Source organism: Diabrotica undecimpunctata, chromosome 10, assembly GCF_040954645.1.
Source record: "Diabrotica undecimpunctata isolate CICGRU chromosome 10, icDiaUnde3, whole genome shotgun sequence".
In the NCBI taxonomy this organism is placed as follows: Eukaryota; Metazoa; Arthropoda; class Insecta; order Coleoptera; family Chrysomelidae; genus Diabrotica; species Diabrotica undecimpunctata.
The window spans coordinates 43,903,916-43,929,556 of NC_092812.1; the positions used below are offsets into that span (position 1 = coordinate 43,903,916).

Below are 25,641 nucleotides of genomic sequence, written 5' to 3' on the forward strand. Positions count from 1 at the left end.
ATTATTGAAATGGTATATAATTACGAATATAAAATATGTTTACAAAAGAAATAAACATGTATTAGAACACTTTATAAAATCCTGACATTACTGTGCAGTTTTAAATGGCTTGGCAATAGTTCAAAAAATAATATAAATATTTGATTCGTTGGACCCGTGAATAACTGGTAAATATAATTCACGACTTGAAAGTATATAAGCAAAATACGAATTAAATCGTTGGCTTCCAACTGATTGTATTCTTCTACCAGTTTCTATAAAACTAGTTGCACCGGTCTCAATTTTTTTTATTGGACTTAGAATTGGAGTTTTGTGATTGTTGTGTTTTGTTGTTTTGTTTTGTGATTGTGTAAAAAAAAGTCTTCCTAATCTCAGACAAGTTACTAGTACAAACAAAATTAATAAATGTAATTCTATCATGATTTAGAAAAAGTATTAGCATCTCCAAAGAAACACGAGCTCAATATTGTCATGGGAGATTTTAATGCGAAAATTGGCAAAGGAGAACAGAAAGATATAGTAGGAAAATATCTTTTTGTGTAGAAAAGCAATTAGTTATAAAAAACACAATTTGCAAACTTCCAAAGCGTCGTCTTTACACATGGAGATCACAAGCACATACACCTGGACGTGTGGTTCGTAGCCAAATAGACTTATGTATAAATAAAAGATACAGAAATTCAGTATTAGCAGTCAAAACATATCCACGTGCAGATGTACGAACAGATTACACTATTCTGGTAGAAAAAATAATACTGATATTGAAAAGAGTTTCAAGGACTAATACGCAAAGAGTTACTATTGATAAATAAAAGATGTCAAATGATACCGTAAAACAGGAGATAACCAGTGTATTAGAACGAAAAATAAAGTTGACATCAAGCAAAGCTGAAAGTACTGAGGAAAATTGGACGAGAAAAGATAATATATTAAAGACCGTTCAAGAAACTAATTTAAGTGCAGTAATAACAAGGGTTGATGACAGAAGAAATACTGAGTCTCATGGATCAAAGAAGAGAAATTAGAAATAAAGATAAAAATACATAGCAGAATATACAGGATATTAGAAAAGAAAATTAGCACTACTCAATTCGGATTTAGGGGTGGCTTGGCTACGAGAGAAGCTTTGTTCATTATTCAAGTTCTTATCCAGAGATGGAGGGATATAAATCAAAACGTATACATGTGTGCAATCTATTTTGAAAAAGATTTTGACAAGGTTCGACATAAAATGCTATGAGTATTGAAAACAGCTAGATTAGACGATAATGATTTACGAATAATTAGAAATCTGTACTGGCATAAAGTCGCAAGAATAAAAGCTGAACAAGAATTGTCGGATAAAATAAATATAAAAAGAGGAGTGAGACAAGGCTGTATACTATCGCCTTTACTCTTTAACTTGTTGAGAAGAAATATTTAAGAAAGCCCTAATGAAGCCCCTAACAAAACTATGAACAGGATGGCGGTATAAAAGTCAGAGATGGCGTACTGGAGAGAGTAGAGAAACTCGTGTATCTCGGCAGTAATATCAATGTCAGCTGGGTACCAACCGTAGAAATTAAAAGCTGCATAGAGCAAGCCCGAGCCACTTTTGTAAAAATGAGGAACGTGCTTTGCAGCCACGATCTTAGTATTGACCTTTGCGTTAGAATAACATATTGCTATATTTTTCCAGTGCTATTGTATGGAGTAGAAGTGTGTACCCCAAGTAATGCGATGCTTAAACGTTTGGAAACCTTTGAGATGTGATTATATAGGCTACTACTACGAATAAGTTGGGTCGACAGAGTTAGAAATAAGGAGAACCTTAGACGCCTGAACCAAACAATACAACTGGTCAATATAATAAAGAGACGCAAGCTGGAATACTTTGGTCATATTATGATAAACCTTGAAAAATATGAACTTTTATATCTGATCATTCAGGGATAGATCCAAGATAAACGTGATCCTGGTAGAAGAACATCATGGCTGAAAAATTTAAGACAATGGTACGGAAAATCGACTACATCGTTATTTAGAGCTACTGTCAATAAAGTCACGATAGCGAATATGGTAGCCAACATCATATCCAACGATCGATAACGGTCATGGAACTAGAAGAAAAAGAAATACTGAGGCATATGTCAAAAATATTTGCATTTGGTTCTTTTCTAAGCATTGTTATTGACGTACAAAATATCATGCACACTTAACATGAAGACTATACAAAAAACTGGAAGAAGAGACAGATGATACCCAGTTCGGATTCAGAAAAAGACTGGGTTCGAGAAAAGCACTTTTCGCTTTTAATGTGCTCACACAAAGATGTTTAAATATGAATATGGATATCGATGTCTGCTTTTCAGAAGGCATTTAATAGAGTTCGACATCAGAAACTTGTTGAACTGCTAAGAGCAAATAATGTGAAAAGTCTCCATTGTTATTTAACCTTTACACCGAGCTATCTATAAGCAATCATTAAGGAAGAATACGGTATAGCAATGGAAGTCTAGAATAACTACAACAATTTGTACATAGAGAAAATCAATGCAGTATCCAACACGGACTGAAAATGAACGTGAAGAAAGCCAAGTTCATGATCATTACAAAGCGACATATACTAGGGAGTCTAACCATCGAAACAAACTACATAGAAAGGGTTAACAACTAAAAATATCTAGGAACCTGGATTCATGAGAATAATGATTATAGCAGAAGGGCACGAATTGAAATTGCGAGAGAAAGATTTGTAAAAATGATAAGATATTCTCTAATCATCGGCATATGTTGTTCCTTAACTCACAGTTAATTTTTATACTCGCTGTGTATTTTTATACATTTTTTGTGAGTAGTGTGTCCCTGTCGGACACTTTTGATCTCCACACTTTCAGTAAGGTCATTGCCTATTTTAGCTCTTGCTGTTTGACCTCAGTTTAGATTTGCCACAATCCGAATATTCTTGTCATCGATACCTGTTTTTCGTAGAATATTTATTAGTAGTTTATGATTAGCATTGTGAAATGCTTTTCTAAAATACACAAAGCACAAATACACATCTTTGTTAACATTTCTACATTCTCCAAGTTCTTTCCGAAAGGCAAACGACGATCTATCAATCTTTGACTCAAATTTATCATATATGAATGATCTTGGTGAACGCTTTAGTGATGTGATTGGTTAGGCTTATTGTACATAGTCCGGACCTGCTGCCTTGTTGTTTTTTAATGCTGCAATGGCATCTTCTATCTCTGATTTAAGGATAGAAGGTCTTGTTTCTCCTCCATATAGCTGATTATCAGTCCTCTCCGATGCAAATAATTTTTCTATATAGGATTTCCATGTTTCTAAGATCCTTGATGGCTCTGAGATAAAATACTATTGAATTGAAAATATTAGAATATTTAGGCCATATAAAGTAATAAGACTTATCATGTAAGGAAATATTAGCGTAAAAGAAGCCGAAGAAGGATTTTCTCGCTAAGAAACCTGCGAGTTTAGCATAATTGCAGCTTAAGGTACCTTTTCAGAGCAGCTGACAATAAGACACGACAACAATGATAATTCAAGAAATTAGTAGGAATACCTTTGAAATATTAGGATTAAACGAAGTAAGATGGTTCGGTGCAGGAAGACTAGAAATTAATGATCATGTTATCTACTTCTAACGTTGATAAATCCTAGAAAACTTTACCCCTTACGCCGAAAGGATAGTGTTACTACAACTTAAATGTAAAAACACTATACTGAATCTAATACAAGTACGTGCACCCACAACAGACAAAGAAGAGAATGAGGTAGAAGAACTTTATGCAGGAATAATGGACATCACAAAAAGCCTCAAGAAACACCACATCAACATTATACTAGCCGACTTTAATGCAAAAATCGGCAAAGAAAAAGTAGCTGATATCACTGAGGGATACGGATTAGGCACACGCAATGACAGGTGTGATCGTGTGATATCGATTACTAGAAAAAAGTATATCTCTATTTCATCGACTACCAGAAGGCTTTTGATAGAGTCCAGCATGAAAAATTGTTGTATGAACAACAGAAAATTAAGTTAGTCGAAAAGATCTCCGCATAATTCAAAACTTTTATTAGAACCAAGAAGCAACCTTTAAATATTCCAACCATACCATTAAAAGCGTCCGTAAACAAATAGGTGTCCTATAAGGCTGTATCATGTCTCCATTGGTATTTAACTTGTACTCTGAATGCATATTTAAACAAGCACTAGACGGTTCCGAAATTCTTATAAAAATAAACAGTAAATATATTAACAGTCTCAGGTATGCAGACAGGACCGTTCTGGTAGCAGAAAAATGGAAGACTTACAAAATAACTAGACAGAGTTAATAATGCAAGTGACGCAAGGCGACTGATAATAAATTTTCAAAAAACTAAAGTAATGGTGATTAGCAAAACCGATGAAAATTGTCGCTTTGACCTAAATAACACTCAATTAGAACAAGTTCACAAATTCAGATACTTAGGAGTAGTATTAAATGATAAGTGGGATACAGATCTAGAAATAAAAACATGAATAGAACAGGCTAGGAACATGTACAATAAATGGAAGCAAATTATCTATAACTGACAACTAAGCTTAGATATCCGAATTAGAGTTATTAAATGCTACGTTTGGTCAGTCCTTCTGTATGGAGTGGCAGCCTGGACATTAAAATTAAATACCATGACACCTTTGAAATGTGGCTTTATCGCAAAATACTCAGAATATCATGGACAAAACACATTAAGAATTGAACAGTATTAAACACCATAAATAGAGAGTTCGACAAAAAAGAGACGAAGAGGAAGACCTAAAGAAACTTGAGATAATGCAGTTGGGAAGATATTGAAACAAGACATGGCACGAAGCGAAAGAAATGGCGAAAAACAGGAAAGACTGGAAAACGGTGTAAATAGTATAAAGAAATAATTTATAGATTACACATTTTTAAGGATGAAAATAAGTCCATTTGGTGAAACTTACTTATATGCAAAAGTGCACCCAAAAAATTACGAGGTGTTAAGCTACAAAATAAAACCGAAGTTTTTAATATTGCTCCAAAACGGTTTAAAATTTTTTAATGACAATTTATATTATGTGTTAGCATGCCATGGTCAATAAAACCGAAGTACGAAAAAAAATTTCACGAAACGTCAATAGAATGAAATACTCATTTTACAACAACTGTCAAGCTAAAATAATAAAATTATCCAGACATCAAGTTTATTACTTAAGTAAACAAATTTATGCTGTTTTCACATCTTAGCAGTGATTTGACAGTTATTGTGAACGAAAGTTTTGTTTTAATTAATTACATTGAAAATGAACAATTACAGTTTTTCTGAAATGGCAGAATAACAATTTAAATTTAAATTTTAATTCAACAATAAATCGAATTTTAGAAGCTAACAATGCATTTCGACAGATATTTGATTTTTCAAAATATTCGATATTTATTGTTAAAACGATGTAGAGCCTGTATATAGGTAGGAGGAGGTCACTTTGAGTACTTTTTAGTGCTTTAGTGGCTTAGAACTTTCATATTTGTAAAAATTTAATATTGCATTTAAAAAAGTGGCTGTATCTTCTAAATTAATGATTTTACAAACAAATACTAACAAACAAAATCTTGTAAAATAGGTATTTCATTCGATTGACGTCCCGTTTTTAATCCAATATTATACTACAAAAAAGTTGGGGAAGAGGGAAGGTTTGTAGACCTCATACAATTTAGAAAAATGGAGAAACATTTTTTCCGTACTTCGGTTTTATTGGCCATGGTATGCTAACATAACGTACATTTTCATAAAAAACTTTTAAACTGTTTTGGAGCAATATCCCCGTCACTTTTTTTGCGTGCATTTTTGCATATAGGTAAGTTAGGTCAAATCGACTTATCTATATCCGTAAAAATCGTGGTATAATTTACGACCACAATCATTTTGTGAAACTCTGTATGTATATATATATATATATATATATATATATATATATATATATATATATATATATATATTAGAAGTGATTATTTCGACCAAAAAATAATTTGTTGGAATTATCGGGTAAAGTGGTCTCTAATAAAAATTTTTCTTTTTTTCTAAGATACTCAATATTTCGCTATGTATTTGATAACTTCCTCAGGAGTAAACTGAAACAATTTGAACATTACAAAAAATGGCGTACAAATACATTTAAAAACACTCACAGAAATTAATTAAGAAATTAAGACAATTTAATCTTGACATTCAATATTTCAAATACTTCAATGTCAGTTTTTATTTGCGAAATCTTTTAATTTCTGTGAGTGTTTTTAAATGTGTTTGTACGCCATTTTTTGTAATGTTCAAATTGTTTCAGTTTACTCCTGAGGAAGCTATCAAATAAATAGCGAAATATTGAGAATCTGAAAGATTTTTATTAGAGACCACTTTACCCGATAATTCCAACGTATTTATATATATATATATATATATATATATATATATATATATATATATATATACACGCCCGAAAGAAAATAATATAAGCCCCTGAACAAAAAATATAGAACAAGCATAAATAGGATAACTAGAAGAGCTTTGAAAAAAACTATAGCACTATGTGAACCAAAAAACTGCCCAACAAGCCTCTTAAAATCATTTTCATATTTTATCAGAAATATTTAAATAAAAAATGTGACTTACCAATTATTATTTAAACTGAAGATATTACACTATAATTTATTTATGTAAGTACTTGCAAATGCACCAATACAATGGTATGTTCTACACAGGCATATAAACTAACTGTGTATCAATATTTAAGCACACTACACTCTTCGTGGAATTTGCGTTGCTTGTCTCTCCTCTCTCAGCTATCTATGCCCAATAAAAACCAAGCAACTGGAATGAAGACACAGCAAAAAGACCTTCGAATCTAATGATTCACGCTGCAAAAACTTCCATGCTAATTAATTTCGATATTATACACATAACACATAATAATAATTAGATAATATGAGACTACAGACAAGGAACCAGCTTAAAAATTGTAGTACAGGGACTAACCAACCTAAATAAATAATTGAATGATAGAGTATTAACGTTTATTTTGATAACTTACATGGCCTGCGAATCTCCATTCTGCCCTTGTTACTTTGCCTGTCTTTTTGTACGTGGTTCTTTAAATTAATTCCTAATATTGATTTTTACATTTTCTTCTGTGATATTCTTCGTTTATTTACATTTTTTGTGGTAAGAATTCATGTTTCAGACCCATTTGTTATAAGTTATATCTGGAAGCACGCATTGATTTTATATCATTCTCTTACGGCTTATAGATACTTTTGACAATTGGTTAAATGTACATCTTCCATTCATTGGTGATACCAATTCCAGAATTCTGGAACCTTGTACTAGCTTCTACAGGTCTAGTTGATGGGTACCATATGTTTTTGAAGTCACTTGGTAGTTCTGAAAAGTGTTTGCCGCCTGCGATCTAATACCTCGCAGTTATTCAAATAAGTTAACTATTTCAAGTTCTCTGCTAATAGTCCGCAGCTTAAGTCTTAATAAAAGAGTCCTATTTTATGCATCTACTCCTTGACTGACGCATATCAAGGAAAGACGTCTGTTATGATTCTGTGTTGATATTTGCTTGTTTTCCACAGTACTTCAGTTCTCTTAATGGATGGATATACATTTTATCATACGAACGGTGCCTGCACTAACGGTTTGGCACTATTAGAGCGGTGGAACGTCCACCGAGACGGGCATATATGTTTAGTCCGTCTATCGAACTAGGGCCTAGAGCTTATCTTAGGACTCCTGAGAGTTCCCATAGCTGCTTTATTATCTGTGCATATACTTATCCGATTAATTCTAAAATACAAGGGTGAATAAATCTCTGGCTGGAATGCAGAGGTATGTTCGCGTGGTATGATAGAAATGTTCCACCACTACTGAATATTCCTACAGCCGACCCTCCAGTAGTTTTAAACGCGTCTGCGTACCAGGTATGACTTTGAAGTTTGCAGTACAGCTCAGGATATGATGTCTGTCGTTGGTAAGTCTAGCTATCAACCCATCTATGATCAGATTCCACAAGAGAAAAGATAAGACTCCCCTACCGACAGCCCCTGTTTACCTGTTTCCCCAGTAACATTTTTAGCATGCATTATGTCATTGCTTTGTATCTATTATAATAACATTGCTTACTATCTCTTTCTCTATTTCTAGGATACAAAAACTAGTGCATTGAAAAAATCTAGTCGATATAGAAGTCGTTCACTTTCGGCATCTTCAACAGATTCGTATAGTTCAGGTAAATATGAAACATGGTTCAACAAATCTTTAACATATTTGAATGTAGCAGATATCGATTAGTGGAATAGTATCTCCTATATTTAGTTCATTATATTTGGCGTTTTGATTTCCACATCGAAAATTGTTTTCAAAATACAAAATCGTTTTAAAAGTACATTTTCGAGATGAAACGCGAACCGACAAATATAATGTGTTTTCAATTAAAATTGTAGGTTATTCCCAATATATATTGTAGATAATATAGAAATGCCATAGGCAAATAGTTTCGCAGCCATATTAAAGTCAATCAGAGTAGAAAAATATTTTTTTCTTTTTTTTTTTGTATTTTAATACATACACTCTTTCGATATGTTTGGTGGTGTACGTATTCTTACACCACCAAACATTTAATATAAGCCCAAACTGTAAAGAAAAAAACGTGCATTAATTAGTGAATTTTTGAAACCAGCACGGCGTTATTAAGGTCAATGTCTGGAGTAACCTCAAAGTGTTTGCAACTTCAAACTGTTAATTTTTTATGGCACTTTTAAGGTGTCATCAGAGCTAGTAGAATACGATGACAGCATGCCAAAAAGGCTTTAGTCACATATACTTTTGCTACTATCGGTCCAATCGTAACGTGCAAGGTAATATATGGCAAGATTTATCTAATACAATACAATGACAAAGAAAAATCAAACATAGCGGCATGTCATAAAGACCTTAAGCTTATTTTAATTCAAATTAGGCTAAACGTTTTTTAGGTATACAATAACAAATTTATGGATTAATATGTAAAACCTATTAAAATTAGAAGGTTTTTTTATTGTTAATATTACTCATAAAAACAACTTTTGAGCTCAGAGGCAATGTCATAAGTTTTATTATTACTCAATTGATAGACTAAATTCAAATTTAATGTATAGAGATGCAAAGAAAAAATGTATACTTAATTAGAGGATCGGAAGACATTTGAAGGGGATATCAATTTTATTTGTATACAGAAACAATGAGCAGAGAATTAATGTAAATATGATTTTAAATTTGTCATTTATAAAAAAAAGAATACTTAGGTTTGAATTTTATATTTAACAAATTTCACGAGTAATAAACTTCTAAATATTTTAAATTATTTTTTAAAGTTTTGCAAAAGAATTACAATAATATATAATTTTACTTACATGATGAACGATGAATATTTTTGACTTTTATGGAATGATATATTGTTTAATTTAAACAATCTTTATTCTACGTAGTTGTCTACGTAGATGCACAGCTAAACTTCAATTCTTAATACTAAAATCCCTATACGCACCTAGGAAGTTTGTTTTATCTGGTTGGATCATTCTTGTAGCAATCCTTTCCGCTTTTTTGTAAACAATACAACTGTTTCTGTTTTCTCTTTTATATAGTATTCTTAACAGAACAAGAGAAAGCATATATATATATATATATATATATATATATATATATATATATATATATATATACACTCGCGATCATAAAATCCGGGTCACCTTGAAAATCACCGATATTTCATTTTTAACGAGCTTTATCGTAAATAATAAGAACACAAATACAAACTAATGCATGTTTCTGAGAATTGTTGCGGTTTCCTTTGTAAGAAAGAATTCCAATAGTGCCGATTTCGCGGTAAAGTGCACACTTCCCAAAATGAACGCTACCTGTAACTCCGCTTGTTTTAAATGTCTCGTTTGTACTTCGACTTTCTGTTCAAATGCAACGGACAAACGTTTATTATTGCCACCATTAGTGTTTATTAGTGCCATTATTAGTGTTTATTTTTTGACAAAAATGCCTTTGACTGTTGTTGAAACGGCACAAATTGTTGCACTTGTGGAAGACAGTCACACTCAACGGCACGTCGCAAGAACTGTTGGCGTAAGCCTTTCTACGGTTCAACGAGTGCTTCAATGCTTTCAGGAGGCAAGTTTGCTAACCAGGCGACCTGGCTCTGGACGAAGAAGAACGACCAAGGCACTAGATGACCGTTTCCTTGTGTTTCAGGCTTTACGAAACCGGACCTCAACGGCGGTTATGCATCAAAATCGTCTAGAGGAAGTACGAAATCGCAATTTTAGTGTTGCAACAGTCAGAAGAAGACTTCGTTCTTCTTGACTATCTTCTCGGGTAATGGCTAGAGGACCGCCACTTCGCCGGGTGCCTCTAGTTGCACGACTAGCATTTGCTCGACAATACGCGCATTGGGGAATTAACGATTGTAGCAAAGTGTTATTCTCAGATGAATCCCGTTTCTGCCTAAATGGATCCGATGGACGTGTAAGAGTTTGGAGGAGAACCGGTGAACGATTTTCACAAGCTTGCATTGCTCCAAGAATGCCATTTGGTTGAGGCTCGGTCATGGCTTGAGGAGGTATATCTTCCGACTTCCACACAGAATTACCCTACATCGAAAATGGGTCCCTAACTACACGAAGGTACATTACGGAGATTCCGGAAGAACATGTTATGCCCAACATGGCAGGGCTTGGAGAAAACGCCGTTTTTATGCAGGACAACGTGCGACCTCACGTTGCCAGGATCGGTATGTAATACTTGGACTAAGTTGGAATTACGAGGGTACCCTGGCCAGCTAGGTCTCCGGACCTGAATCCCATCGAACATCTCTGGGACGATTAGAAAAAACGTATTCAAACCCATACACCTCCTCCTAACAACGCACAGGAGCTTAAGGATATGTTAGTGAGAGAGTGGAATAACATACCACAACATGTAATCCGGAGAAAAATTGAGAGTATGCCCCGTCGTCTGCAAGAGGTTATTAGAGCAAGGGGAGGCAATACACGATATTGGTCATTGAAATTTCACTGATTTTTTACCACGTTCTGTATTTTCCATTCTTTTTCGTATGTCTGTTTTATCAACAATTTGATTTGTTTTCTGTTTTTTTCAATAAAAACAATAAAAAACCATTTTTTTTTCTTTCAAAACAAACATTGATTACAAATTAAAAATACATTAGCAAAAAAAAAGGTTATTACTGCACCAGAGGCAAAAATATTTAAGAAACTTGAAATTTTCAAGATGACCCGGATTTTATGATCGCGAGTGTATATTGTTATGGTTTGAATTGATCTAAAATATTTAAAGATCATAATATAAATTTAATTTCATCGACCAATAAATAAACTTGATTTAATAAATAAATAGGAAAATTATTTCTAAAAAACCAAATAGATAAGAATGAGTAATGGTTTTTCTAAGCTATGGTCAAGCAGATAGATATCGATATTATAGCATTAGTCGGTTTTTAATAAACAATTATGTCAAAGGCACAGATATAGGAATTCTTTGAATACAAAATAGAAATCTTTTGTACACAGAATTTTGAAAGTAAGGAGAAAGCTTTTAGTAAAAGATCAGGGTAGATAATAATCTTGATGTTCAATTATATTGTTATATCGAGACTTGAGAAATGAATTGTTTATGAGATTGGAAATACCAAATGATATAAGGTCATGACGACAGCGAGTTTGTTTACTGAGAAAGTATGGAATGTGATTGGTTAGAATTTAAGGTGTGGAGTGTATGATACTGGAATCTGATTGATAGATTCGAAAGGTAGAGTGAAATGACGCCAAGCTGATTTTGCGATGACGGAGGAGATTTTACTGTGTTCTGAAGTTCTGATGAAGCTGGTTGTTTTGTTGCTTCAGGGCCTGCAGTAAAAGCTTGTAAATAAAAATTGTGTATAGTGTTTGATGTGTCTGTGGAACAAGCCAAAGGAGTAGTAGCAGTTCAAAGCGTAATTTACATCCTGTAGTAAGAAAAACAGGTGTAGCATATTTGTAGTGATAATCGGTGAAGTGAAAATTCTGTCTATTAGTAAGAAAGTGTGTTCCTGTGGGATAGGTGTTTATGCAGGAGGTGTTTTGGAGAGACTGAAGTGGCGTTAGTGTACAAGTTAGAGTCAGCAAATATCTCTGTAAGTGCTTGTGACATATTTGGAGCTGCGAACAGGATCAACGTCAGTTTCCTGGTCAATTACAAGATTCGATAAACTTTTAGAAAAGATAAATACTGATAATGCTGCTCGTGCAACTGCAGTTAGTAAGTTTTCTGCAGATTTTGATAGTTATTTGATTTTGCATAATGAAATAGTAAACATTCAAAAAACTAACGAATTCGTAATGAAACTAATTACAACCATTACCTTATCTCAATTAAATATTCCAAATATCGAATTATTTGCGTTAGAAGAATTAGAAAATTTAAAAGAAAACCTCCTTAAACTTTATCCTAGAAATTCGCTTCTTGTCAGTGATGAACATCCTTATGAACAAATCGAAGCATCCAAAATGTTAGTCTGTGTTATCCCCAATACAATGCTCGTAATTATTAAAATACCTATTCTCCACGAAACTTCCTATACCACTTTTAAGATTTATCCGATCCCAAATAAAGATCAGATCATGATTTTAGCACCTACACCCTATTATGTTAACAACAAATGGTTTGGAAGCTGCATTGGAGAAAGTGTCCACATCATTTGTACCAAAAACGTACAATCCCATTGTACAATACCAAATGTCCATAATTGCACGAAGACCATAGTGACAGAGAACTGTTTCCAAGAAACCAGCAAAGTGATATTGCTAGGAATAATCCATACAATAACAATTCAACAACATGGAGTTAAATCAACCAGTTTACTAACGACAGAAGAACCAATCGTCATCGAAGGAGTCTACTTGAACAAGAAAACATCAGAAGATATTTCAATACCAAAAATAGTTCCCATAAAACTATTGCCGGATTACCAGATAAAAATTGAGAAGTTAACGATTCCAAATACTCATGGTCAAATTCAACTCCTCGAAACAATAGATGTTTTACCACAATGGGACTGAGCACCACTTCACTTGTTATACTTATCTTTGTTTTAGCATTTTGAGCAATATTCCTAAATAAAGGTAAACGGTATCGGCATAGCTCGCAACAAAGAAAAAAAATATATAATAAAATATGTGTATAAGATGGACGGCAACCATATATCCGTATTTATGACTATTGGTCGTCTTCAGTACGGTGCAGCCAAGTTAGAAAAGGAGCATATTAACTTGAGAAAGGATCACTACAGGAGTAGTGCCAATTTGTGGCAATAATGTTAGAAGACTCTGAGGTTTCCAGAGCACCGTACTGAAGACGACCAATAGTCATAAATACGTATATACGGTTGCCTAACATCTTATACACATATTTTATTATATTTTTTTCCTTTGTTGCGAGCTATGCCGATATCTTTTACCTTTATTTTACTATCAACTCGCATTAACCTTTTTCTTGTTGTTTGAAACGTTCTAAACGTTTGGCATTCCTTTCCTCAGGTAGCTTAGCTTCCTCCGTGGATGTAGGGAAATTTAAAAAGAAATGTTAATAGTCATCAAAGTTTTAATCGCAGTAAAACAAAATATCGCTAATTTTCACAAAATTTTTTGCTGTTCCATATTAAAAAAAGAGCGAAATTGGTCCGTATTTAAAGGAGATATGATAAATTTTGCCGAGCGCCGGGAATTTGAAGTTTTGAAGTTTTTCTTCTTCAGGCCGACAGGAGAAGAGTTCTCCACCACCGAGCAAATTCGGCTACTTGAAAAAACAGTCACTACTCAATCAAGAGAATTCGATTAAAAATACATCTCTATCTTTTTTATAAAAAAAGTTGTGGTCTTGCAAATTTTATAAACTTTTAAGAATTTTTAAACGTATTTTGAAAACGAATTGACTTATCGGATCTTACAAAGTCTCATTCGATATATAATTAAAAGAGCTAAAATATAATGATTTTGTATAAAAAGGTAATTTTTATAAAAGTTGCTTCAAAAACTAAAAATGGAGAAAAATTGATATTTTTGGACCTTCAATCATTAGTTTTGCATAAGTTGTTGGGTTAAATTTAATGTAGTATCAACATAGCTCAAATTAAAGCTTTTTATTTCTACTTTCATAATATTGTTCTTACTTTACCCTAAAATGTTGATTTGATACAAAAAAAATTAAAATAACACCTTGTTTTGAAGCTTATAAGTGCCATAATAAAATTATAACCAACAGTTTGGAGTTGCAAACACTTGGAAGTTACTTCAGGCATTGCCCTTCATAAAGCTGTGCTCGTTTTAAAAAGTTTCTAATTAGTACTCAAAATCATTCATTTTGTCTCTACAGGTTGGACTATATCATGACTTGTGTATTGGCTAACAACTCTAAAGAATAAAAAATATTGATGCTTATTAAAATATGTATATTTAGCGTCTTGTACAGGAAGTAGCTCAGACGACGATGACGTTTCACCCAGGGAGAAGGTTCAGAAGAACTCTGGTGGTCTTTCTGACTTTTGTGTACGTAATATCAACCAACACGCTTTTGGAAGACGTGAAATAGAAATAGCTGAGCAAGGTAAAGTCGTCTTTGTATAGTGAAATTTTTATTTGATTTTTATTAATTGTGTGCAAAAAATGAGTCTATATATGTGAGAATTAGATGCACGTAATCAATTTTGCAAATGTTTATATATGCACTATATAAAAATGTATTTTTTAAGAAATGCCTGGTATAATGGCTTTGAGGAAGCGTGCAGCCGAGGACAAACCTCTAAAGAATGCTAAAGTTGTAGGTTGTACTCATATAAATGCCCAAACTGCTGTACTTATCGAAACCTTAGCAGCCCTGGGTGCTAGTCTTAGATGGGCAGCGTGCAACATCTATTCCACACAGGTATTTATAATCCGCAGGTAGTTTTTTTCTCTTCAGTGCTCATTTTGTTTCAGAATGAGGTTGCTGCTGCTTTAGCAGAAGCAGGTTACCCAATTTTCGCTTGGCGTGGTGAGACTGAGGAAGATTTTTGGTGGTGTATAGATAGGTGTGTTAATTCTGAGAATTGGCAGCCGAATATGATTTTGGACGATGGAGGGGATGCTACACATTTAATGTTAAAAAAATATCCCGCTATGTTTAAGCTAATTAAAGGTGAGTGAAATGCAGTATACAATTATAAAAACTAAATAAGTGTTACGAACTAAACCAAGAAGAAAATTGAAGATGTCTATTTTTTATGTTTTTTTTGTTTGTTTATATTTGTAATGTTAATGTTACCAATATTTTCTTATGAGGAATTTATTGCGCCACAATGATGTAAAATTATTATGAAATATATGGTACATTGTCTTCATATGGAGTCTTCCTAACTTTGACCAAATCACTATATATGGATATAACGTACAACAACACATGCAAATGATCAAATTATTTTATCAAAATGGGTTTTCTGTTCGGGCAACGTTCCGCGCGCTTCGCCAATTTTACGGTCGCTATAATCGTACTATGAAATGACTCTTCCCAAGTGATGGATAAAGGATTAAGATAAGCAAAATGCCCTCACTCCCAGAATTCCATTTTTTAATTTTTTTATGGTCTATGTGAATAAAAAATAAGACTCAGCGCAATTTTAACTCGCCACCTCCCTCCTCCCTCCTACCCCCTACAAAATGAATTTTTTGGTTTTTATTTTTTAGCAGGGTTTAAAATCAAACAATTTTAAAAAATTCACACGCTGAGATGAGGCTTTTACAAAACCTGTCTATTTTTATAGACCCGTAGGTTGAGTGTAGGGGAAGATATTCAACAGTGAACCACTTTTTTTGGAAGCTCAAAAAATAGCTAACATTAAAATTTAAAATATATTTTTTGCATTTAAAATACAGAATAGAGTTTCTAAATTATTGTTTTAAAGTGTATTTTTAATTTTAACAATTTATGTAAAAGATATTAGTCTTTGTTTGTTAAATGTCATTTGATTAACTGTGGACCAGAGGTGGTCCACAGTGAACCATTTAATTTATCAGTGATCCAACAATGCAATAATCAAAAACAAGTGGGTGCTTATTAAACAAACAAACGTAGTTCTGCTAAGATAATTTAAAATAATACAGCCATTAAAAAAATAAAAATATCGAACATCAAAATTTGAAAAACTTAGTAGCTTACATTAGACATAAAGCATAGAGAGTTAAAAACTTATGTTGTTTAATGATTTTATGATGTTTAAAAATATACTTAATATCTGAAATTTTTACATTTGCTAGATCGGGTTCAATGGAAAATGTAAACTTTTGTTTTTCTCTTATAATATATCTTGTAAAATTTTTGCTACATAATAAACAGACAGTTTTTTTGTAGTAAAGTGTACCAAGACAAAATCATCTTCTTTAGGATTTCGTGAAAGAGGAGCAAAGTTTTCATCAAAAATTTCTAAGTCATCATCATCACTTGGTTTTTCGTACCAGTCATCATCAGAAGAGCTATCAGAAATAAATTCTTCAGATTCGTTTGTGTCTGAATCAGATTTTCTTTTACGCTTATTTGGTTTTCTCAATGCAGCTTTGGTTTTTGTATTAGCAGAATCTGCAAAAACCTGTCTTTTTGCAGTTTCTTTTTTAGCTTTCGCGTTGGCCCGTTTTAAAGCTATTGCATCATTTTCCGGTGTATCTGTTGCCATAACGCTTTTTCTAATATTTCTACGTTTTCTCTTTTCACCACGAGGACCTGCTTTTAAAGGTGATCGAAATATTTCTGGTGTTATTAATACTTTGGTGGTGGACTGGAAAGGCTGGTCAATGGATTTCTCTGTGTCTGCAACATCATCCGCGATTTTGCTTGGGCCTGCTTTTTTTTTTTCGTTACGTTGTGGCGTTTCACAATTCCACATTTCCACACTTGGAGAAGGCAGCGGCTATGTTCAGTGGTGTCATAGCTCTAGGATAAGCATGGCCGACAAACTCAGCCACTTGATAAATGGTGACAGGCTTCCCTGGATTACGAAGCATCCAGGATTCTAAAGCAGCATAATAATACATCTTAAACGGACTTAGCAGTCCAACATCTAACGGCTGCAATTTAGCTGAAGTGTGCGGAGGCAGTGTGAGAATTGTTACTCCAGAATTTTTTGCCAAATCCAAAGCCTCTATGGAGAAATGCGATTCGTGGTTATCAAATCTTTAAGTATCCAATTAATACATTTTCTTGTTCTAAAGAAAAAACTCGATTTACTTCGTAGTTGGGAACCAAAGAAATGTTGCCTTGATTTTCTCTTTTTTTTACATAGCGGCGAAGTGTAGGATAAGGAATGTCGTCTTCTTTAGCTGCCTTTCGTATACTCATGCCTTTTTCTACTGCTTCTAAAGCCTTTCTCATATTTTCCTGTGTAGTTGCTCCAATTGTTCTTTCCTTAGTTTTGTTTCGCGGCATTCTAGAAAATAAAAACGTAAAATTGCTATTCTAGAACGTGTTTAGTTCGAGTCTAATAAATAAAAACAATAAACATAAATGTACTTTTTAAGTAAAGTTAACTTAGTTCACATTTTTTTTAAAGAAACACTCACAAAAAAGTATCTGATCCACAGTGAACCGGTCCACAGTGAACCGGTTCACTGTGAAACAGGGTAGATTGATTCACTGTGTACAACCCTGTACATTATTATATTTTAGGTTAGAAAAAATAAGAAAAAAAGCTTAACACACTTGCAACTATTTTACATAAGTATGACCAAATACCTATAGAAAATTATAGAAAAGGTTTGCTCTTAAATATAATCAACGCAAGGACATTAAAAATCGTAATACTTACTTTAAATATATAAGCTTTTCCCTCTAAAAACAACAATTAGCTCGCACCTCGTATAAACTTTGCAGCACGTGCCGGCTAACTGACCGGATGGATTTGTAAGTCAACTGTGGTTAATATTCGTAGAAAATATTTCGTTGGTTCACTGTTAAACTACATAAACGAAAAATTCATTTTTCTTTCGGAAAAAGAGTATTTTTGAATAAAAATATTTATAAAAACGAAAAAATTACGTTTTTGTGGGGTTAGAGGAGGGGGTGGCGGGCTAAAATTGCGCTAGTCTTTATTTTTGATCCCGCAAAAAACGCTTAAAAACAATAAAACATAGTTTTTTGGAGGTTTAAAGGTGTTTCGACCAATTTTTGAATGATATTTAAAAGACCCAGTCACTTCAAATTATATAAACTGAAAAAAAACCTTGATTTGATCTATTTTAAGTCTATAAAATGGGAAAATTTCTCAAAAAACCTAAAAAAAAAACAGATTAAATACACAAAATAGAAAAAAAACTATACCTTGTGTTGTAAACAAAAATGCCTTGATCGAACACTGGGCGAGAAAAGTGTTTAGTGAAAAGTCTACATGTTAAATCATTTTATTAAAATAATATAATTATTGATTCTAAGCTACATGAGAATTCTCTTTAATGCCCAAAAAAACTAGACCTGCAGCCATTTTCAAAAAAATTATACGTTTTTTTCGAAAACAAACTGCATTATAGGTTATGTACACTCAACATAAGTTTTGTAAAAGCCTCAAATACGCGTGTGATTTTTTTTTAATTTTTAAATTGTTTGCACCCCGCCGAAAAAAAAACAATAAAAACCAAAAAATATGTTTTTGGGGTTAGAGGAGGATGTGACGAGCTAAAATTGCGCTTTTAACCAATAAAATAATTGATAGAGGTTGTCTCGATCTTAAACAATATGATTAACAACGCAAAAACCCTTAAATGACTATAAATAAATATAATTATAAATAACTATAAAAAAAAAAATAAATAAATATTGTTCTTTGGGGGTTTAAAGGTGTTTCGCTCAATGTTTGAATGTTCCAGGAAAAGATCCAGTTACTTCAAACTATATATGATAGCCTATAAAAAAACCTTGATTTGATTTATTTTGATATCTATAAATGGTGAAAATCCCCCAAAAAAAAAACCCTAAAAATTAAATTTTCGATTAAATTATAAAGCTTTAAATATATGCGTGTGAAATTTTCGAAATTTTTAAATCGGTTGTAACCCACCGAAAAAAAAAAAAATAAAAAAAGAAAAAATTACGTTTTTTGGGGAAGAAGCGGACGGTTAAAATTGCGCTTTTTCTTATTTTGTAATCACGTAGAACTTAAAAAGAAATGAGAAAAATTGAATTCTAGGAGTGATGACATTTTGCCCATCTTAACGGGGGGTACCCTTTGAGTCCACTGTTTCAGTAAACAATCAACCAACACCCGTATGTCGACGAAACTCATGATCTGACGAAAACATCGCCGCTGTTCGTGAGATTGTGCAGGAGAATCCGAGGCAGTCGTAAATTTTAGAAAAAACACTGGAAATGGCATAAATACTCATCACATATTTATAGACTACAAAGAAGCCTACGACTTTGTAAATAGAAGAGAAATGTTCAAAGCAATGAAAGTGATAGGAATACAAAATCAGTTGGTAAATTTAACAAAACTAACTCTTGAAAATGTTGAATGTAGAGTAAAATCCAGGGGGAACTGTTTGAGCCTTTTAAAAAAATAAAGGGTTGTGCCAGGGAGACACTCTCTCGTATATATTGATCAATCTGGCTCTGGAAAAAATAATACGTATGTCACAAAGCACAACCACCGGTTAAATCACTACCATTAGTTCAATATATAACAAATCAGTGTAAATCTATGCTGATGATATCGATATTGTTGGGACAACGGAAAACACGCGTACGAGAGACGTGTATAACACTAAAAGAATCGGCTACAAAAATGGGTTTAATAATATACACCAGCAAAGCGATATACATGAAAATAGGCACACAACCACAAATCATAGGACCACTTGTTATAGAAAACGACGTCATCGAAGCAGTGGACGAATTTGTATACCTGAGAGCGCTCGTTAACACTGAAAATAATTTTACCGCAGAGATAAGCCGCAGAATTTGCACGGCCACTATTTTGGGGTCAATCTCCTTCTTAAATTCTCAATAGAAATACAAAGGTGAAATTCTACAAAACACCAATACTCCCAGTCCTAACATATGGTTCAGATGCCTGGACTCGTAACAAAAAGTAATGAAACGTGTTGGGATGTTTTGAAAAAAAAAGTACTTGTCGAGTGTGGAGAAGACTATACAACTTCGAACTTTATAGAATATACCAGGAACCAGATATCGTATAATATATAAGATTAAGGACGTCTGAGGTGTATAGGACATGTAATGCGGATAGAACAAAATGAGCAATATGGGAATACGTACTTGGTGGAGGAAGGCGATGGATAGGAATGACTAGAGAGAAATTCTTAAGGAGGCTAGTACCCACCCAGGGTTTTAAAGCCAGAATGATGATAAGTACGTCAAAAACGTAAATGTCGAATCTGAGAAGATATTAATCCAGATAACATCTAAGAGCGTTCAATGTATCCAGAAAAAGTCACTGTTTGGTGTTGATTTTGGCCTGGCGGTGTCATCGGCCTATATGTCTTTGAGATCGACGTTGACCAGGCCATCACCGTCAACGGCGAGCCCTATAGCTCGATCTTAACCAACTTCTTTTGGTCTGAAATGGATTACATAGACACCAATGACATGTGGTTTCAACAGGACGGCGCTACGTGCCACACAGCTCCTGACACATTAAACATTCTGCACGATCTATTTGGGAATATGGTCATCTCACGTGGAGGTGTTGTGAACAGGTCACCGAAATCGTGCGTTTGGCCCTTTCTTCTGGGATTTTCTTACGTCGCAAGTCTGCGAACAAGCCAGAAACCACAGCGGCTCTCAAAGCCAACATAACCCATGCCGTCGGTCAAATTCAGCCTGATTTATGCCCCAGGGTCATGGAAAATTGAACATTTCGGATGCGCGACACCCAGCGATCTAGAGGCAGATATTTGATCGATGTTATATTCCATTCATAATGGTATCGAGTGGCCTTTCAAACGAATAAAAAATTTCGATTATATTTCGTACACACTTTGTTTTATTTAAATTTAAAGATAGGAAGTGCTTGATTAAAAATCATATACTTACGTTTTAGCGAGAATAATACCTACGTAGAAGCACAAAAGAGGACCATTTATTACCTTAAATACCTGGAATGGGTCGAAAACTGGTAGTAAAACACCGACAACAAGGATTATCATTAATTTGAGGGAATTTGGAGAGAAAACCATTTGCAATTCTACGTTTTTTGTTACAGGAATAGTAGAAGAAAGTGTCACTGGTGTGCATCGCCTCTACCAGCTGTCCAAAGGTGGTAAACTTACCGTCCCCGCTATGAATGTCAACGACTCCGTGACAAAAACCAAATATGATAATTTGTATAGTTGCCGAGAATCAATTATTGATAGGTAAGTACTGATTATAAATTGATCATTGTCTAATAGTTCACAGTACCTATTTTTTCCCTTCTAAGATTCATTCATCCTTCTAAATGCTTTTCTCTCATCTCTGTATGTTCATGTCCAAAACTTCTTCATTGTGTTCCTTTCTTGTTTTACACTGTACTCTTCGATTATTTTTTTTTTAAAGTAATTATACTTTGTTTTCGGGAGTTTATAAGGCCTAATCGTTGTCTATCGACTTGATAGTGTCTGCCAAAACCCATAGAATAATTTTCGTTACAACACACCGACCGTGAAAACCTACACTCCTTTTTTAATCTGTCAAATTGTTTTTAGCTTGAAACGATCAACTGATGTTATGTTCGGTGGAAAACAAGTGGTGGTGTGTGGATATGGTGAAGTAGGAAAAGGATGTTGCCAGGCACTAAAAGGATTTGGTTGTGTAGTTTATGTTACCGAAATAGACCCAATTTGTGCATTGCAAGCAAGGTAAGCATGCTTCGTTTCCTTTTGATAGTTATATCAGATCACGATCACAAGAGGTAGGTCGAAGAAATGAGATTTTGATCCAGTTATTTAAATGGATTTTATGATGTCATTTGCCCATCTGATAGATTTTTATCTTGTGGGATAAAGACATTATGTAAAAGGCTTATTTTAAATATTTAAAAATATACAGTGTATTTTTTTTTAGTATGGATGGTTTTCGAGTAATAAAATTGTATGAAGTAATTCGTAATGTCGACATAGTCATAACAGCCACTGGGAACAAAAATGTAGTCACTAGGGAACATATGGATAAGATGAAGAATGGTTGTATTGTCTGTAATATGGGCCATTCTAATACAGAAATTGATATTGTAAGTATAAATAGAAAAAAGCTTAACTATGTTCAAATCGATAATCTTCTCTTACAGAATAGCCTAAGAACACCGGACTTAACATGGGAAAAAGTGAGGTCCCAGGTGGATCATGTAATCTGGCCAGATAGTAAACGGATAATACTTCTAGCCGAGGGTCGTCTAGTCAACTTGAGCTGCTCTAGTTTACCTTCTTTCGTTGTGTCTATAACATCAGCAACTCAAGCTTTGGCCCTCATCGAACTTTTCAATGCTCCCCAGGGACGATATAAATCCGATGTGTATTTACTGCCAAAAAAGATGGGTAAGGGTTGAACGTTAATTTACGTAAAGAAATATAAGCTTAAACTTACAGAAAACCGAGAAAAAGTAATGTATCACAGAAAAAATGCATGAAACGTAACTTAATTTTTTTTTATTTTTCTCATTAGTAGTTTCTAGTGATTTTCTTCATTTTTTTTAGATGAATATGTTGCCAGTCTGCATCTGCCTACATTTGATGCTCATTTGACGGAATTAACTGATGAACAAGCCAAGTATATGGGGTTGAACAAAGCAGGACCTTTCAAGCCTAACTACTATCGGTAAGTTGCTTTTTGAAGTGAATACTTCTTATCGCTCGGTATGATTTTTTGCACGGGCCCGAAATAATATTTTGCGTGACACGAAATATCGAGACGCGTGCAGTAACCTTGCGATATACAGTAATTTACGTAATGTAAGAACATATACAGTTATTATAAAAATAACATAATTTTTAACAAACGTCATTTTATTTCTCGAGAACAACTGGATCGATAAGAAAGATATGCTTCTCCTCCTAGATCACTCGGTCACATCCCGTTTTTTGTTCATGATGTATAATGATGAATGAATTATAATGATAATATGATAATCAAAATGAAGTAATTAAACATAAATACAAGATAATAATGGAAACGTAAAAAATGAATAAATTCTATATTATAATTAACACATTTTGAAAATTACTAAAATCATTAAACAAAAATATAAAATATAAATAAAGAATATTAACAATTCAATAATAAACATAGAAAAAATTTCATTAATCCTCATATAGTAATAACACGCTATAAGAAGCATACACTTCTGTCGGTACTCCCCAAGTGCCACGCGCCTTTTTTTTCTCTCCCATTCTGCATATAACGGATTGTATTATGTTGCCGATTAAAAATTTTTTGATGAGCGTGACTACGACCATAAACGTAGTAACTTACTCGCTTTAAACTTCGGTGTTACTTATTGGCACCGAGTCAACTCCTTAAGTTAAAATAAAAATATACAGAGTGTCTCAATCACTTTTGCCATCGGCTATATCTTAGAAGGTACGACAAAGTAATGGGAAAAATAGTACTTAAATTAATTTTTTGGGTATGTCACTATTTGCGCATCGAAAAAGAGATGGAAAACATGGGTACGTGTTTGGCGCAGGAAGGTGATGGATAGGGAAAACTGGGGGAGAATGCCTATCGAGGGTTGTAAAACCAGAATAATGATGTGAATATTTGCTGTAATTTTAAATACGTATTTTAAAAGTTACGCAATTTTTACCCGAACGGAGTGTTTAAGAGATCGTAAGAATTGGTATATATTGGAGATTTTTAGGATAAAATTAGTGTAATCCTGTAATGTTTAATACATTCACTAGAAGGCGTTATCTCCCAGTCATGGATTTTTCTACATTTTCGCAAAAAATTTAAAATGTAACAGTGTATGTTTATATAATTATTTCTAAAGAGATAAATAAGCTTAAATGACGGTAAAAACTGTATTGATATCTTTTATGTGCTTTAAATTTTGATGATATTATAAAGAGTCCATTAGTAATAATTTCCAACTCGCAGCTACTTTGGGGCGACCTACTTTGGATTTATATCAATAAATCGATTTTTTCTGGCTTTATTAAAGAAGCCTGATTAATTGTATCAGATTACTTAAAATTAGAACAGTAAAGGTGGGTACAAATATGCGAGCTGAACTGTTTGCGAACTGCTCGTGAGCTGTTCGCGAAGAGTTCGTTGAAAATATGTTTATGTTCAGACTATCCAATACCCTAAGTATCTAATAACAAACCGAGAATTAATTTACTTCGTTATTCTAAACATTTCGGTATTTTGTTTACATTATCTGTTATTAATTTCTCTCGTTATTTCTGAATAAGCCGCGCTCGTTCAGCAATTTTGTTTAACGGAATTATCTCATCGCACACTTAGCAGAAACAATTTATAGTCTCGAACACCATCCAAATTTAACTGCGAACATTCTTTGTGTTCGCCCCAAAAACCGACAGGCCGCGGTTCCTGACGAGCAACGAACGAACAGCTCGCAAGCGGTTCGTCCCGTCGTACAAATTAACGAATATAGCGTACACAAACAGTTCTGTTCGCATATGTGTACCCGCCTTTATAACAACAACTTAAACATAATAAATCGTACTTGTTTGGCTGCATTAAAAAAATATTGCCTTATAAATATATATATATATATATATATATATATATATATATATATATATATATATATATATATATATATATATATATATATATATATACAGTGTGACCCATTTAGATTGGAAACACCTCTATAAAATTTGAAGTTGTTAACCGATTTTAACCAATTTTTTTTTTTAAAGTCATGTAATAAAAGGTCTATTGCGGGACAAAATATGAAATATTTAGTTAAATTTTCACGGCAGTCTACGATACTTTTTCTTCGTCGAAAATGGAGAATTTGTATTAGCGATTTTTTTAGTAAAAAAATTTCTACGCCACTGGATTTAGAGTGGCTTCAAATAGCTATAACAAAAATTTCATTAAAATATATTTATTAATAACGAAGTTATGACAACTTAAAATTTTAAAACTCACTAAGAAAAAAACTCTGTATTAACGTTAAAAAAAACACTCTGTATTAACAGAAACATGGAAACATAATTTTAGTTTAAATCCCAGTTGCCTTTACCAATCCACCATCTAATTGGATACATTTGTCGTAGCGTTTATGAATATTTCTAATTACATTTCTTAGTTGTTGGGGAGTAATTTCTGCACATGCCTCGAATTCTTGTACGAAGTTCGTTTACGTCTCTTGCACGGGTTTGGTAAACTTTTTGTTTGATAACTCCCCAGAGAAAGAAGTCTAAAATTGTGAGATCTGGGTAGCCAATCTGTCAACGGACTACCCCAGCCTATCCAACGGTTCGGATAATTTTCATTTAGCCATTGCTTCACGGTTCTGGCGTAATGAACAGGACACCCATCCAA

The 25,641-nt window shown here is 33.4% G+C and overlaps 2 protein-coding genes across 6 annotated transcripts in view; one reads left to right on the forward strand and one right to left on the reverse strand.

Moving 5' to 3' along the window:
- Window positions 1-6,851, reverse strand: part of LOC140451916 (solute carrier family 41 member 1-like) — a 65,198-nt gene extending 58,347 nt beyond the window's left edge. The window contains exon 1 of the mRNA XM_072545879.1: window positions 6,682-6,851. The gene's annotated coding sequence lies outside the window, so the exon portion shown is untranslated. The remainder of the gene's footprint in view (window positions 1-6,681) is intronic.
- The window catches only part of LOC140451915 (adenosylhomocysteinase-like 1), a 51,726-nt gene that overhangs the window by 21,480 nt on the left and 4,605 nt on the right, over window positions 1-25,641 (forward strand). For 2 of the 5 annotated variants that reach the window (XM_072545873.1, XM_072545876.1), the window contains 9 exons: window positions 8,215-8,299; window positions 14,569-14,715; window positions 14,861-15,033; window positions 15,087-15,285; window positions 21,350-21,500; window positions 21,831-21,983; window positions 22,189-22,354; window positions 22,412-22,658; window positions 22,818-22,938. In XM_072545873.1, the coding sequence (XP_072401974.1) occupies window positions 8,215-8,299; window positions 14,569-14,715; window positions 14,861-15,033; window positions 15,087-15,285; window positions 21,350-21,500; window positions 21,831-21,983; window positions 22,189-22,354; window positions 22,412-22,658; window positions 22,818-22,938 (1,442 nt within the window). Of the gene's footprint in view, window positions 1-8,214; window positions 8,300-14,568; window positions 14,716-14,860; window positions 15,034-15,086; window positions 15,286-21,349; window positions 21,501-21,830; window positions 21,984-22,188; window positions 22,355-22,411; window positions 22,659-22,817; window positions 22,943-25,641 lie in introns of those variants that run through there. The other 3 variants (XM_072545875.1, XM_072545877.1, XM_072545874.1) reach the window with 2 other exon arrangements.